At 37.5% G+C, this 17160-nt stretch overlaps 1 protein-coding gene across 2 annotated transcripts in view; it reads right to left on the bottom strand.

The window, feature by feature from the left end:
* Positions 1-2430: 2430 nt before the first annotated feature.
* PIK3C3 (phosphatidylinositol 3-kinase catalytic subunit type 3) overlaps positions 2431-17160 on the bottom strand; it is a 67250-nt gene continuing 52520 nt past the window's right edge. For both annotated transcript variants that reach the window (XM_042831158.1, XM_042831159.1), the window contains exons 23-25: positions 17044-17134; positions 6323-6448; positions 2431-3181 (exon numbers count right to left, since the gene is read on the bottom strand). In XM_042831158.1, coding sequence (XP_042687092.1) covers positions 3167-3181; positions 6323-6448; positions 17044-17134 — 232 coding nt within the window. In that variant the 3' untranslated portion in view covers positions 2431-3166. The remainder of the gene's footprint in view (positions 3182-6322; positions 6449-17043; positions 17135-17160) is intronic.

Here is a 17160-nt window from a genome sequence, read left to right as displayed (position 1 = left end):
TCTGTCAAGTGAAAGAATTCAAACTGGTTTTGCTACATTTTGCACAACCTCTAATTGTGGAGATGTTTCATGCTTCACTGCCGTACAGCTTAACCCACTTCAGAAAGGATCACACCAGCTTAATTTACTAATTTTTGTGTGCAGATGAGCTACAAATTCCACTCCAAGCAGCATTCCTGCTGTTTCAGATTAGAATCCATGCAGGTGAACCAATCCACTGCTTGGTACTCCAGAAACAACTGAGGGTTCAGCAGTTTCCTTTCCAAAGTGAGATTTGTCCCCTCAAGACAAAGCGTTGTTTAAATCACAGAAGCTTGGAAAGGCAGGATGAAACAAATATTGCACTTCAAACAGTTCCACTATTACAAAGAATCATCACATCAACTGAAGAGATTAAAAAATCTATTTTAACACAATCCACCAGCAATCTGTTTTCAATGACTCCCTTAAGATACCATAAATGTATGCACTCAGCTACTTCAGAATAACCACTATATTTTATCATTGACTGATGATACTGGGTCATGTAAGTAAAACCTCTGCTGACTACAAAGGAAAGGCCATTCAGTAACATCACCTCTCTTTGCTCTACCAGGACAATGTGAGGTGTTAAGAAACCCATTTTCGGCTCCTCCACCTCTTTTCCAAAGCTATTATTCCCCCAAGCTCTTGCAGAAGTGCTTCTTACTTTAGATTGCATGCAAGAAAAAGTCACACAAATGTCTGTAAGAACAGGGACAATTCCTGCCACAACTCTTTACATTAAAGCAGTCTCCTTCTTTTCCCAACCTGTGAAATACTTTTTTCACCAGTTACTGCTTTGCACACACACTCCCATTCAACAAAAAAATAAAATATACATTCATATATATATGTATATATATATACATAAGTATACACTTTGTGTCACTTTCTGCTCTTGAAGCACTGGGAATTGAAACAAAACCATGACTGCATGGGCAGATTAGAAATCATGAATACATGGAATCATTTATTTTGCTTTCCTCACTCTCAAACCCAACAGAAACATCAACAGAGATTACAGGAAAAAAAATAAAAATAAAAATAAAAACAAGACCAATACAAATGTTGAAAAGCAAAGAACTTACAAGATGACTTCCTAATGCTGTGTCTCTAGTTACACAAAATACAAAGTCTTTCATCTGCTGTATTTATCTTCTCTGTAATTGCTGCTGGACAAGGTTTAATAGGATGACATGACAAGTTACACAGTGACACAGCTGGCACAGTCCTGTTTCCTGCCAACAACTGCATCATGCTCTGCTACATATGACGGAGTTCACAGCCCCACTCTATGCACCATTTCATGCCCCCCTCTCCCTTTAACACAAACGTATGCTTGGAGTGAAAACGCAGTCCGACATTCACCTGAGGAGCTATTCAAGGGATTCAGAACTTACTGGAGATGAACACAATTATGTGGGAACATAACGGATTACGTGGAGACAGAGACATAGAAAACCAGTTAAACTAAACATTCTTCCACCTGTTAGTCAAGATTTTAGACTAACATACTGGAAAAGATGCTTTTCATTGAGAATAAAATTGGGTATTTCCTCCTGCCTACATGACACAAGTCCTTAAGCTGAATGAGTACACTGAATGCCTCTTCAAAATAATTTTAAAAGACAGAAAAGTTTTTCGTTTTTTTGGGTTTTTTTTTTTGGTAATGTTTTCTCTAAGCATTTGAAAACACCCTGCTCTCAAAAATTTTTCAGAAATATACCACAAAGTCCTGCGTGCAATAACAGAAAACACATGTAATTTGTACCTCTGTCAGATGAACAAGACCAGCAACCGCTGCAACCAACCATAATTAGTACTAACCATAATTAGTACTCCTTTAAAGAAGAGGCACCTAAAGATAGGAGGTACTGCTGTGGCTACTCTGTGGCAGATCTGCCAGATAATGCAAATACTAAGTGATTAGGGTAATGCAGATTCTCTGAGCAGCACAGACCACGAGGAAGACAGGTGTTAACCGATGTTGTGTGTAACAAGCAAATTTGGGTAATATGCTGGAACCACCTGTGGGCCTTTTAGAGCTCTGGTGGATCTTGCTCCATCAAAGCAATTGTGTTTGTCAGTAGAAGCAGCAAAGACCAAGACCTGTTTCACAAATAGCAGATTCATAACCAAATCAGTCCTTTTTATAACTGGGAAGGACAAACAATTATTGAAAAAGTAACAAGCACTTACATGCATTTATGAAGAGGTTATTACTTTGTTGACCATTCAAAACAGATTCATTAAGCACTCACTATGTGGCACAAAAGTCAATTTATTCCTGAATCGAGAAAACTCAGCAGTGAAAATCCTTTCAGAAAGCTAAGAGTTAAAAACATAATCCTCTACCACGCCACGTCTCAGCAGGTAAGATTAAAAAGACAATACAGAACAACTCAAGACTGTAATAACAAAGAGTTTATTAGAGTCAAGAACATATAATCACTGTACAGAAAACATTCAGAGTTAACGTGTGAAATACTGAACTGCTCACTGTGCATTACGGTTGCTGAGCCGGTTAGCGATCATTTAATTGACTGCCTACAGCTGGCTAACTTATCAGCAGATAAAAACATTTCTGTAAGCAGGGAAGAAATGACTGTCCTTTCTAAACGATAACGTTTCCCAAGGTCAGAAAGAAAGGATCATACAAATTATATTTAAAACTTACTCTTGGAATAAAGGTGGTAGGGGGAGAAGAGTGGTTAACAATCCCATGTTCTTCTGCAGTGAGGAACAGTTGCTGCACTTTGTACATACACATACTCAGTACAGTAACTATTTCCATTTTTAAATAAGGAAATATTGCCATCAAGTCCAGCACCTTCCAGGTGAACTGGGAGGAAGTTGTGTACTTCAACCTTTGAGGCTCATACATTTCACCAGAAAGAAATACCAGAGTACCCATGCCTGATGGATGGTATAAATAAACATTGGTTAAAAACAACAACAACAACAACAAAAGGTTATTTTTAAACCTTCAAAGAATAAAGACTCAAAAAGCTTCTGAGCTCCCAGTTCTCCACGCTCCTAAGTCTTTAACTTCTGCCTTTCAGTACTGCTTGGTGAAATCCATAAAGGCTTGAGAAGTTTATTCTTGAATATTTGCCGAGACCCGTTTCCACCCATCGGAAAAGGCTTATTTTCTCCAGTACTAAAAGGAAAGAAAAAAAAAACAAAACAGGAATTTGTTCAATCTTTACTTACTCTTAGAAACCAAAGTTAAGAGTAAATTGAACTGTAGGTTTGAAAGACACTGAAAATCGCTTCCCAAAAAGGCAGGTGATTTTCACAATCCTTCAAGAGAACAGACAACTTAGAAATCAACTCTACCTGGCATTGGACAAATAGTATAATGCAATGTACACAGTCCTGGTGGTGGATATTCCATGTTTTATTCTGACAAGCAAGACTGGATCCCACCAAAAGGATAAAAACCAGAAGCACTGTCTCGAGTAAAAAGAATCACTGCTGCATTCTGGGATTTAGCAGTACTGGGAACACAGCTTTGGGATATCCTAAAGCCTCTTCACATTTACAGTTTAATTGAGTTTGCACCTTAACAGGGCACAGTCATTAGTACAATCCCAGCTGCACAAATACATCTTAGGTGGGACACTCTTCATTTTCCAAGTTTTCCCTTTTTAAAAGTCAATGCTTAATATTAGCCCAGGATACAACTGATCTGAGTTGTATATTCACAAGGAACAAATGTGAAGTAAGCTACTCCAACTGGAGAGTGTTTCCCCCTTCTGCAGAAATAATGCTAAAATGAAAGCAACTTTCCAGGGAAAAATAGCTATCCAGCCTTTATTAGTATCAACTGAAATTAGTACGCACTTTTTCTCATTTCTCAAGCAATGCAGCACAGCACCATTCACTTATTCTAAATATTAAATTTATTTAATCATCAAGAGTTCGTTGATAACCATTATGAATAAATACCACATAAAAAGGTCTGTAAAATACCTAATAACACATTAGAAACTAAAGGCTTCACATGAACTGAATCCAATTCACAATATTATTACAAGAGAACTCTACCATGCTGATGCCAAAATACCTAGTCTATTTTACAGAAGAACACTACTACCTACAGAGTGTCATATCGAGTGTTCATACACAATGGTTATTGCAACAACCAACCTTATTAAAAAGCTTTTAACTGTTGCAGTGGAAAGCATAGATTTCCTAAAGGGCTATTTTGGAGGCAGTAGGAGAATAAATACCTATTGATAAATTAAAAACAAAAACAAAAAAAAACTTGAGGGCATTTCAAAAATGGAAAATTGTGATTTTTTAGGACCTAATTTAAGTGAGTACCATTACACCTGCGTAGGCTATTTGTTTGGGTTTTTTTTTGAGACAATTTCTATGACTATTTAGAGGAAGGTCATCAGCAATTCAATGCAGTATTGTACACAAAAAACCCGAAAGCTTCAACGAGCCATTGTGTAAGGTGACTACTGCAAATTCAATTATGCATTAATTGTTCATTTGTTCAACAATTTAGAGCCTCCGAAGACTTCAATAGCAAATACTTAAAAAGAAGAGAGCTTCGGAAAATTTTGATTATTGAAGTAGTGAATATCACTACAAAGTGTCCTACCTCATTTTGTAATATAAAGAGAATAAACTTACACTTTTTTTTAAATTTTTTTTTTAATACAGTCTCTAGAATGTTAATTCTTATGAACTGCCAATTCATCTGTGACTTTTCTTTTTGTATCCTCACACTGACACGCATTCAGCGTTCTGCAGGGGGAAGCCTGCAGCTGTAGCTTTTTACAGTGTAAGTATGAAGGCAATACTCAGAACTCCAAAACTAGCCGAAGACTCCTATATCACATGGGGCTAAAACATTTTAAGCACATAATCGCAGGAAATAAAATAGAAAAAAAAAAGCTAAAGGACATAGATGTCAAACACTACAGCAGCACAAACTCTGCACATGGAGTTCACAGCCTCATGAAAAACAGCTTGTTGCTTAAAACACCATTCTAGATCTAGAAGCCTCAGGTTCATATTCTTGGTTACTGTATGTATTCTGAACAAATCTGTCTTGCAATTATAAGAGCTGTAGGGGTTGAAGAAAGGTCAAGTTAGAATAAGTCTGAGTGGAAAAAGAAAAGGTCAACTAAATCAGATCCATAAACTCTGACTTACTAAAACAGTTTCACAAATGTAATAACAATTATGTAGTACAGACTGGCAGTCACCTAATACCAACGGAGTAAAAATATATGTCTTACAAAGTCACTGTTGGTATGTGATTAAAAGAAAGGTCTACACACATACTGGAGGCACTTGAAAATTTTAATCTTGGATCTTTACAAAGGCCTTATTTATTTATAGGATCCTGAGGTGTGAGGCATTTTTCACTTTTTAAAATAACCATTCCACAACCTATGATCAAATTCATCCATGATATAACAAATTTTGAAGCATTTTCATTTTCCAACAGAAAACGCAAAATCACCTTTATAAAATACATAGGCAGATGATCCCCTGCACTGTAATGAAGTTTTTCAAAATAAAAATTTAATTTGTAGAACAATAAATTCTTTGGAACTCCTTTAGCAATATGAATAGCCACAGAAACTGAGGACATCTGATTTTATCAGTTTTTGATCACAGATTTTGCTCCTTTACTTGGTGATGCAGGTTCTCCACTACTAGACATCTTCTGGAAGCAAGGAGCCCTTTTCCCATTGCCCCAATACAAGGTCTCAGGCCAAGCTGCATTCCTGAATGAACTCTGCCTGTTTGGAGGTGCCTAATGTAGCAGGGATAGCTGCTTACATAGCTGCTGGGGACAACACCTTGTAGTGCACTATCACTACTGAAGAGAACCTTTATGATTTTTGAGCAGAGATCCTGGCCCCTCCTATGCACCCTGTTGTGCAAGCTGCTGCCTTAATTACAAAGGTAAGTAATTGCAACACACAGGTCAGGAATTATCACAAAGGTAGGAAAGGAAGGAAATCTATCAGCACTTTGGGAATGAAAGATACAAGAGTTCTTGACTTTTCTTTTGTAGAACTCCAATGTTCCAATTTGCAGTTCTTACCTTTGGTAAGGCAGTCAGTTACATCTCAACAAGTATGTTTGCTAAGTGCCTAAAAGAATTTTCTAGGACCACTGAGAGCTTGCTCTGCAGTGCTGTCATCAAGAACACATTTTGAACTTGCTGAAAAATAAATTAAATCAATGGTAACAATGAAGTCTTGAACTTGCCACTTTGAATCTGACTTTACTCAGTTTTCAGAAAAAAAACACCAAGAAGCTATCTCACCTGTGCAAACTTATGGATTTGTTCCACCACAGCTGCAAAGAGGGCATGGACGCTTTCATCAATTAGGCTCTGCATATAATGGACGGCTTCTTCATCAGAAAGGTCCAAACGGAACTTGTCCTGTACCTGAAATGGGGTGTTCATGTCAAACAGGAATTTAATTCAACAGTTACAGCATACACAATTGTACCCAAACCAACAGTAGCAGACATTGGCATTAAAACTGTAGAATTTTAGTAAATAATCTATTTAACTTCTAAATTACAGCAGATAACTGGCAATTAGCACTTTTATGTAAAATGCCAGATTTCTGAACTGCTTTAAAATGTCATTAAAATGTGTATTTAAAAAGCAAGAATACCCTCCCAACACTATCTCCATGAGTGGCTAGATGGAGACACTGCTATTCCATACACTGTTTTCTTTTAAAGCAACATATTTTAAAAATTGTATCCATTGTACAAATAAAGCATTTTGCCTGTTAACTGCAATTTGTATATGAATTAAAAGCCAAAAGCAGTGTAATTAAAAATAAAGCAACAAGATCTATACTGCCCTATTTCAGCCGTGGCAATAACTGTGATCCATGAATATTTACAAAGGCATAGTGAATGCCTTTTTGTGAATTCCAACTAATTTCAAGGCAACTATCAGGACTGCTCCAGATGGCAACATCTCATAAGCATCGCTACTACAGACCTGCAGATTTTTCCTTTAGTACAGAGAACTGGCAAGAGCTGAAACATCTAAAACAAAGCAAAAAATTTGCTTCTCAGGAACTAAGTAAGTTTAGTAGACAGTACTTTTTATCCCTCGAGAACATAATATGAGAGTCAGGTGCGTAAGTAAGCACTTTGGATGAGTTCAAGTAATTGGAGGGAAAGAATTGATATAGTATTACAAATATCAAAACATAATTTCTAAGTTTTACAGAATCACAGAATCATAGAATCACAAGGTTGGAAACGACCTATCATTTATATTCCTATCTAGTCTAACTGTCTCCTCATCACCATTGCACCACAAGCACTAAACCATATCATGCAGCATATCGTCCAGACGCCTCTTGAACACTGCCAGGGACGGCGACTCCACCACCTCCCTGGGCAGCCATTCCAGTGCCTGACCACTCTCTGAGAGAAAAAGTTCTTCCTTATGTCCTTATGTCCAATCTAAACCTCCTCTGGTACAACTTGCAGCCATTTCCCCGGGTCCTGTTCATTGCCTGGCAGAAGAGGCCAAATGCCTCTTCATCACAACCTCCCTTCAGGAAGTTGTAGAGTGCAGTGAGGTCTCCCCTGAGCCTCCTCTTCTCCAGACTGAACAATCCCAGCTCCCTCAGGCACTCCTCATAAGACTTGTCCTCCAGATCCCTCACCAGCTTCATTGCCCTTCTCTGGACATGTTCCAGGACCTCAACATCTTTCCTGTAGTGAGGAGCCCAAAACTGAACACAATACTCGAGGTGTGGTCTCACCAGTGCTGAGTAGAGGAGGATGGTCACCTCCCTGCTCCTGCTGGCCACACTATTTCTAATGCAGGCCAGGATGCTGTTGGCCCTCTTGGCCACCTGGGCACACTGTCGGCTCATGTTCAGCCGAGCATCAACCAACACCCCCAGGTCCTTCTCTTCTTCACAATCATCCAGCCACTCATCCCCAAGCCTATAACACTGTATGGAGTTGTTGTGCCCAAAGTGCAGAACCCGACACTTGGCCTTGTTGAACATCATCCCATTCACCTCAGCCCAGCAGTCCAGCCTGTCTAAATCCCTCTGAAGGGCCTCCCTACCCTCAGGCAGATCAACACCACCTCCCAGCTTGGTGTCATCTGCAAACTTACTGAGGGTGCACTCTATCCCCCCATCTAGGTCATCAATAACGATATTAAACAAGATGGGCCCCAGTACTGAAACCAGGGGGACACCACTTGAAATGGGTCGCCAGCTGGACTTCATTCACCACTACCCGCTGGGCAAAGCCTCTAGCCAGTTCCTTACCCAAAGAATTGTATACCTGTCCAGGACACGGGCAGCCAGTTTCCCCACAAGAAGCCTGTGTGGGACCGTGTCAAAGACTTTGCTGAAGTCTAGGTAGACTACATCAACAGCCCTTCCCTCATCTACCAGTCTGGTCACTGTAAGACATTATTCTGTTAACATCAGTGTCTCAAAGCTTGCTGGGGACACAGACCTCGGACCTTCAAATACCGAGCAGCGGGACGCTGCTGGATGCTGGTGGTGACTATCCCCGCTTTAGGCAATTCTTGCTTCTTTCGTACCTTTTCTATCGCCCTCCTTCCCTTCCACGTCTCCCTGATTAGGATTTGTAATAAACTGGTTGGACTAACATATGAACTGTTGTTTCTTAATCTCACGTTGGGTATACAGATATTAAAAGAACCTCCTCTCCCTCCTATAAATTGAAGTGAGACAGTCACCCAGTCATAGAAGGAGATGAAGTTGGTCAAGCACGACCTGCCTTTCACGAACCCGTGCTGGCTGGGCCTGATCCCCTGGACACAGCGCACGTGCCGTGCAATCTCATCCAAGATGATTTGCTCCATAACCTTCCCTGGTACTGTGATCAGCCTAACAGGTCTATAGTTCCCTGGATCCTCCTTACGGCCCTTCTTGAAGATGGGAGTCACATCAGCAAGACTCCAATCCTCTGGGTCCTCATCAGTTAACCAGGAGCGCTGATAGATGGCTGAGAGGGGGTTGGCAATATTATGATATGATGCATGTGCAAGAAGTTGTTTCAGTGATTAAGTTTTTCATAGGGAAAAACTGTGACTTATTTCCTATCCAAACTTTCCCATTTTCCATCTCTGACAGTTGAGCTCATTACTTTTTTTTTTTTTGTTTTTTTTTTTTTTTTTTTTTTTTTCCCCCTAGGAATTCTGCATCACAAATCTCTCATATAGGGAAATGTCAAAGTCTTAAGTTCCTTCTAGAACGTCTTCCAGATAAAACTGAAGACAGACTGTAAGCCAAAATGAAGTTTCTTTTGGACATTTTCTATTCAATTACCTTTATGCATTGACAAAAATGCCAAATTTTTTAGCAATGTTCTTAATAAAGCCATATTAATGATATATCATAATCTTTTCACCCCCTTTTGTATCCTTTTTATATATCAAGGATACCATATATGCATCCACCCTTTTCTTTATGACAACAAAACCATCTAAGATTTCAGTTAATTATTACTCTGCATTCTTTCCAAAGCAAAGTATTTTAGAGAAGTACCTTTCAGCACTACAGTAAAAGCCTAAATTAATTGGCCAACTGTGGAAAGATAACACTGCTGCACTCAAAATATAGTTACAATTCTATTCTTATTTTCAACATGCCAACAAAAAATTAAATTCTTCAGCAATATTATTTCAAAAAGAAGTATGATCAGTATGGAAGGAAAGATTAAGCTGGAAACATTCAAAATCTCAAGAAAGCAAACAGCAGGAAGGGAATTAGAGAGTACTTCAGGCTAATACTTCTATTTTCATAGTAAGTGTTTGTTATCTCCCATATACATGTTAGAAGTTTGACAGTAAGATGCAAAATAGAATCAAGCTGAACTTAACGGACTTTTCACATGCTTGCAACTATGCACAAGCTTAAATACTTCCGCAGCGGAGACCACAGGCTTCTATCATAATTAGTTTCATGTTTACTGGAAAGGTGATTTGAGATTTTAGGCAAATTTCTATTGGCAGCTTCTAAGAAACAAAAACAATTCCTCAAACACTATCACTTTTTAACTATAGTCTTCAAGCATTTCAGCTATTCTTTGATGTTCTCACAGGAGAACTCAAAATCATACATCATACATTATGATGCTACTTTACTCTAGGGGATTAATGACTCAGCTACTTCCCACCTTCCCCAGGAGCAGACTGGGATGGTTACATATGCGGAAAGACTTACCCACAGTTACATTCTAAAATCAGCTTGCAAGTAACAGCGGGATCAAATGCTGCTGAGTATGAGATCCTTACCTGAAAGTTTTTCAGCACTGCAATTAAAAATGACTGCTGCAACCTAGCTGAGAAGAAGCATGGCATGATGACAAATTATCTCTAGAGCTGCAACATCATCAAGAAATTTAATATACATTGACTTATGGTTCTTGTAACAAAACCAACAGTAATTGTTGCTTGAAATCTCTCAGCTCCAAAGTAAACCACCTGTTCTAAAAGCCAATAGCTTCTCACAGAAGATGTGCAACTAGCAAAAGATTTTTGCACAATATTATGCAAATATGGAGGTCACATTCTGATGAGTTACACAATTACCTAATTTTACACAGCTAAGAATAACTGTCGCTATGAATATATAAAAAATATTCCAATTGAATTATTTACCAACAGTTCTCATTTTGTCATTTAAATTAAACAGCTCTTATTAGTTTGCTACTAGTTTTATTCAAAGAGAAAATAAGTATATTTGATGAAGATATTTAAGTTTTTGTTTTGTTTTCAGAGAAGAAAGTTTTAAACCCCAAACTGTATACATACAATAACTTCAAATTTATTTCATAATGTTTCATTATTAGAACTTGAACTGTTATGGGTGACAGTATGAACTACAGTATCTACGAAAATACTAATATTGAATTTCAGTATCTTAAGTAGCCACTTTCTGTCAACCTGCACACTGGATAATGTAATTTAAAAAAGAGAACAAATGAAAAAAAAGTAGTTGCATGGACTCACAAGACTTAGAAATTCAGAAGGGAAAGATATAATGAAGATGAACTAAGCAGAACTGCTCAGAAAACAATATAGGAGTGTGGAAATTTAGGGATAAATATTTAAGTATTAATTAGTTTCAAATGAATTGATGAAGGGAATATAAAAGCTGACCATCACTGCAGAATCTTATGGAGGAAGAGGGAAACTCCTGCAGGTGGCAAGCCAAAACAACAAAATCAAGCTCTATAGTATAACCATGAGTAAATACTGCTTAGCAACATGATCATCACATGTAAAACCATAGGCTTAGGCTTATCAACTCTTGCTGAAATAAACTCAAGTGAAAAGCATTACAAGAGGAGAAACTAGTTAAGTGCCAGCTTCTTCCAGCCTGCTTCAAGTTAAATGTCAAGCACAAGCTGAAAATACAGCACGGTAACAAAAATAGGGTGCTCAGTTCTTTTTGATTCCTACATGTGTATCAAGTCTTTACACACTGAAAGACTGCTAACATACTCAAACTCAGTTTAGAATTAGTGCTGTTAACCAAATTCATGTTTTGTGAACATCTGCAGATACAACTGACAGAATTATGAAAAAAGAAGCAATATATTTTGAGCAACTTACTGCATACATAAGAAAACCCTCTTCATGCTATTTCACTCTCTAACTGCAAGCCAGCAATTCCAAAGACTGATGGCCACTCTAGCATGTATTCTCACAGCAACATGAAGCACCACTGCTGGAGTTTACTGCAACAACTAGCTACAGATCTAGCTGTTAGCTATTTTTATCACTGTAATACAGAATTGTTCACTGCAAAGTCGGCTTACTCAAATATAAGACAAACTTCAGTGCTCTCTTTGGTGACAGTACGCATCGGATGCAGGAATCAGCAGCTACAAAAACCTCAAATGAAACCATTTGATAGTCAAGAAATTAATAAAATTTATTGAGATCTTCTGAGTTTTTACTGTTACGCCCTAAGAATGATAATAACAGCCAGCATTCACTGCTAATATAGCAAAAATTGGCATTTCATTCTTGGCTCAACCCTTACCACATTTTATCTTTTTCAAAAAGCTTTCTCTGCTTTCTGTTGTTTGATTACAACACAGTTCAAACAACTCATGACACGAACTATTCAGATGCTCTATTCACATGTAATTTCATTTGAAAGGCTATCCTTACAATAGCTTTTGTTTTGAAGGCTTTGATTTGAACAGGTTATAGTTTTCAAATGAGCTGGTATAAGCTTCAGCATTATTGTTGTTAAGTAAAAGCCAGTGAAGATATCTCTAAATCGATCTTACAGAAAAAAATTGGGTTTTAGCTCACGCAACATACAAAGATCACTGTTACATTTTAGAACTTCCTAATACTGGCCAAATATGTACTTATGATCAAATGAACAGCATAATATAATGAAACAATAACACAGGAGTATTCTTGTACTCTATTCACTCTGGTTTATTCCAGCCTTTTTGGATTTCAAAATGAATATATATACAGAATCAACAGCCTATAAACAGTAAAGCTGGATGCGCAGCTGCAACATCATTACCCAAATGAACTTCTACCTAGGTAAAATGAGCTCAGTGTCACTGTGACAGTATTACAAAGAATAAACCTCAGAGGAGGAGGGAGTAAATACAAATTCTGAAATCGAGAGATTCCAGCCAAGCAAAATTGAGTTCATTTCTCCTACATAGAAATAAGAAATCTCCTCTCAATATTAATAAATCTCAGATATGTTTCCTAGCTCCATCTTTCAACAAATATTAGTACTTTCAGTTAGGTGGAAAGGGACAGAATTCCACTTTAAAAAGAGGCATATCAGACAACAAATTAGAAGTCTTTCCACTGACTTGAAAACTCAATTCTCATTTATCCATTGTGATAAAGAGGAAGAAAGATGACAAGGAGTTTTACTATAATCCAGATGAAAAAAAAAACAAAAACAAAAACAGAAGAACCTCATAAATGAACTCAGATTTGGAAAAAAAGCTAGTTCAGAAACCTTGTCTGTCACCTTATGTCCCAGTGTATTTGTTCCAGATTCTCTGCCTGTAGAACAAGAGTAATTTCACCTTGATGACTTTAATGTAAAAGAAACATTGAGCTACTTTCACAAACAGCAGTTACCTTCTGCTTACAGGAAGACAGTATTTATGCCACCTATGTTTCCTTCACCTCCACCTATAAATGCTACAGTTGCAGCATCTTTACAGTGCCTTCTTTTAATCAATGGGAATCTGAAACATAGTTCAATCAATTATAACACTCTCCTTCAATGCCTGCCGAGTTCTTTGTGTGACAATGAATCACTGGCCCCTGATATTTTCTAATTCAAACGTCAAATTTGCTATGAAGGACAGACAGAAGCCATTTGGCGTTGAAAAATCAAAACCATTTTTTTTTTTTAATTAAAAATGATAATACTGAATATTTTTATTCTGCCTGAAGAGCGATAATCTACTTCCTCCTTAGGCAAAGCTGGCTGTATAATTCACTGCATATTTTAGTTATCCCTCCTTAAAATTAGAGCATTATGTAATTTTGAAAATTAACTATTAGCAATAAGCATTGCAGCTGCACAGAAAATAAAAAGGCTAGTTAATAGCAGTGGCAAAAAAACTGTAGGAGTAGATTTGCATTGTACCATCAGATATTCACTGACACGTCGACCTAAACAGATTTTGGCCCATTTTGGCCCATTTTCCTTTTCCAGGAAAATGAGAAGTGGAAAAGAGTAAGCAAAGACTGGAAAATTTAAAGGTGGTAGCTTCAGAAGCTAGAGAAACTGACATGAGAACATACTGGGGAGGATCTTCTACTACTTTTCAATTCAACTTCATTTTTGAGCCAGAGTAGTTTTTCAGAGAAGCCTGAATCAGAGCACTGCAATAGGAGATGGTGTCATTAACCATGAGTTGAAGCACACTAGACTGACAATTTTCCTTATGAGTAGTACAGTGAGTATAAAAGGAGACAAAAGGTTGAAAAAGAACTAATTTTAAGCCTTGCTGCTACTTTTTCTTTTTCCTATTGGGAAAAGCACCAAATGAAACTGGATTGAGGGAAATGAATCACTGAAACAATATTTTAAATTTGAAAAGTACTACCTGGGCACAAAGTGAAGGTAGATATTTGGTTGAAAATAATATTCTATATATACTGAAAGAATAATCACGAAAGCTGAAACTGCAAATGTCCTCCCCCTACCAAAACCAATGCGGACATTTGTTGTTTTTCAGTCCACTCTTAGGTGTGAGAACATATCACCAAGGTCTGCACCAGTTTAATTTCTGAATATAGATGTTATGCAAAGTAAGAAGGCACTGTCAAATTTTAATGTGTTCCAAATCCACATCTCCACCTGAAATGACTGGAAGTTTTTGGTACGTTTTGTGCTAACACTAAGAAAACAGCCACATTGCCTTTATCTCCCTGATAAACAAAATTAGCCTGTGCAGATTTCACTTTCCTTTGAAGAATCATAGAATCATAGAATCACCAAGGTTGGAAAAAACCTAAAAGATCACCCAGTCCAACCGTTCACCTATTCCCAATAGCTCCTACTAAACCATGTCCCTCAACACAACATCCAGCCTTTCCTTGAACACCCCCAGGGTCGGTGACTCCACCACCTCCCTGGGCAGTCCGTTCCAGTGCCTGACCACCCTTTCTGAAAAGTAATACTTCCTCATGTCCAGCCTGAATCTCCCCTGCCGTAGCTTGAAGCCATTCCCCCTGGTCTTATCACTAATGACACGAGAGAAGAGGCCGACCCCCAGTTCACTACAATCTTCCTTCAGGAAGTTATAGAGAGCAATGAGGTCTCCCCTGAGCCTCCTCTTCTCCAGGCTGAACATTCCCAGCTCCTTCAGCCTCTCCTCATATGGCCTGTGTTCCAGACCCCTACCAGCTTTGTTGCCCTCCTTTGAACACGTTCCAGGGCCTCAATATCTTTCTTGCAGTGAGGGGCTCAAAACTGGACACAGTACTCGAGGTGCGGCCTCACTAGTGCTGAATATAGGGGAAAAGAAGAAGAAAGCACCTTCAAAAATGACAGGAACAGAGAGCCCAACTCCACTTACATCATCCTGTGCCATAAAGCATGTCAAGCAGGTGTAGTCTACACTTATTATACAGAAAATTGTACATGAGAGGCTGCTATTTCAATTCTGTCTTAACTCAGTACATATTTCTCCCAAGATGTATCAGAAACACTGGACAGAAATGTCACCCAGACAATAGGCTTGTTCTTTAGGATGTTATTTTCCTTAAGAGCTATTTTCCTTTTGCACTCAAATACTTCTAAAAAGTCTAAATTTTCTAAAATCTAAAATTAACACAGTTGAATGAAAGTGCTTTAAAAAGACTAAGGTCACCCAGTGCCACGTTGAAGGGAAAACACGTAATACTTTTTTCCACTGTTTTCTTTTGTGTTCTACTTGGTCCAAACCTAAGGAAGGCAAACTTTCAACCACCTTTACAGCCTGATTAGTTAGCATTATGTTATACCAACTTACACCACAGGAGGTGACAAAAAAACACAAGAAAGGAAGCCATACAAAATGGCTGTAGAGATCTTTATGATTATAGTATCATATACGAAAATTTTACTTTCATTTAGAAGAGTTATATGTTTATAAAACTTTTAACACGCATTCAGGCTGTAAGGTAATGCTATTCTAGAAGCTTATAAAATAACACTATGATATTTCTAATGCAACATTTTACTTGCCAGTGTGTTTTTACATCCCATTGTTCACGAGCTTGCACATATTTTGTGCAACTTACAGTACTTCCCTGCGTATTAGGAAAAAGGAGGACACATTATGCTGCTTTGTGAAGTGATGGATTAGACTGCAACCCAAGCTACTGCCTAACATAATGCTTTAACTTTGAGGAATCACATGGTGGTCATTCATGAAAAATCTTTCTTATTGCTTCAACCCTATGCAATGTACTCCGATATATCTGCTTCAGTAGTAACAGAAACATGACACACAAGCAGTTCAGCAGAATTTGCTCAGAATACAGTAAGTATGTTATAAACTGCCTGCTTTTTTCATCTCATTAAGCCAAACTGAAGGAATTGGCTTCTCTTACACCACAAGAGGGGTACAGCTGCATCTCATGAAAAATTATAACTTTAAGGAGTGCTGAACAATTTAAACAATACACAAGTTTCCTTGTAGTTTAATGATAAGTTGTACTCTTGACTTATCAACAAACAAAAACAATCTTTTATTTTCTAAATTACTTGACAGCTGTCTGCAAGATCAGAGCCTAACTAACTCAATGATACCTAAATATATAAAAAAAAAAAAAAAAAGACTGAGTATTGCTGCATTACCAGTAATAAAAAATGCTGTCAACAACATTCCATCAACATTACTATTCAGAATGCCTTTTTAGATAAAGAAATATTTGTGAATCTCCATCTTTGTCTTCCACTAGTGCGGAATTAAGGTTGAAACAGCTATTGACTCGAGTAAGAAAAAGGTAATTTAATTTTACTGGTCAGTCCCAAAAGGATCTTTAGCTAATGTGAGTCTGCTGAAATATATATCGATTTTTTGTTTAAAGTTTTTTTAAAAAGAAAAAAAAAAAAAAAAAAAAAAAAAATCAATTGAAATACTGAAAGCATTTATTCAATTTTCCTACAATAAGGAACAGTGTCATCTTATTTCTTAAATGATCTAAGAAACTTACCATTCAGCGCAAGAGATAAAAGACACAGTCTTCTTTTTTTTTTTAATAGCACAACTAAAATTCAGAATTACTTTCAGGCAGACTAATGGGCATTAAATATCCAAAACAAATTTTCTAACACATTATCTAAAAAATCACCTGTTCACCTTTTTACAATGGATTAAGATCATTTAACAATTTTACAGTGGATTTAGGATGGTTCTGCTGCTCAGCCATTTTAGAAAGCACTTTTGTAGTTACTTTGAACACAGTTTAGTTATGCGTAGTTATGTCTAGAAAGACAAGGAAAGCTTTCCAGTTACCTTTTTTACAGTCTTGTCAGGCTCAAGAGCAATATCTGGAATGTTGGCATCTACCATAAGGGAAAATAAGTTCAAGATCAAGTTGGAGTACCTGAAGAGAAGAGCAAATTAGGTAAA

Source organism: Centrocercus urophasianus, unplaced genomic scaffold (assembly GCF_019232065.1).
Source record: "Centrocercus urophasianus isolate 14NV4802_14NV808 unplaced genomic scaffold, USGS_Curo_1.0 seq_35, whole genome shotgun sequence".
NCBI classification, from domain to species: Eukaryota; Metazoa; Chordata; class Aves; order Galliformes; family Phasianidae; genus Centrocercus; species Centrocercus urophasianus.
Note: the sequence above shows the minus strand (reverse complement) of the source record. Positions and strands in the feature narration are given on the sequence as shown.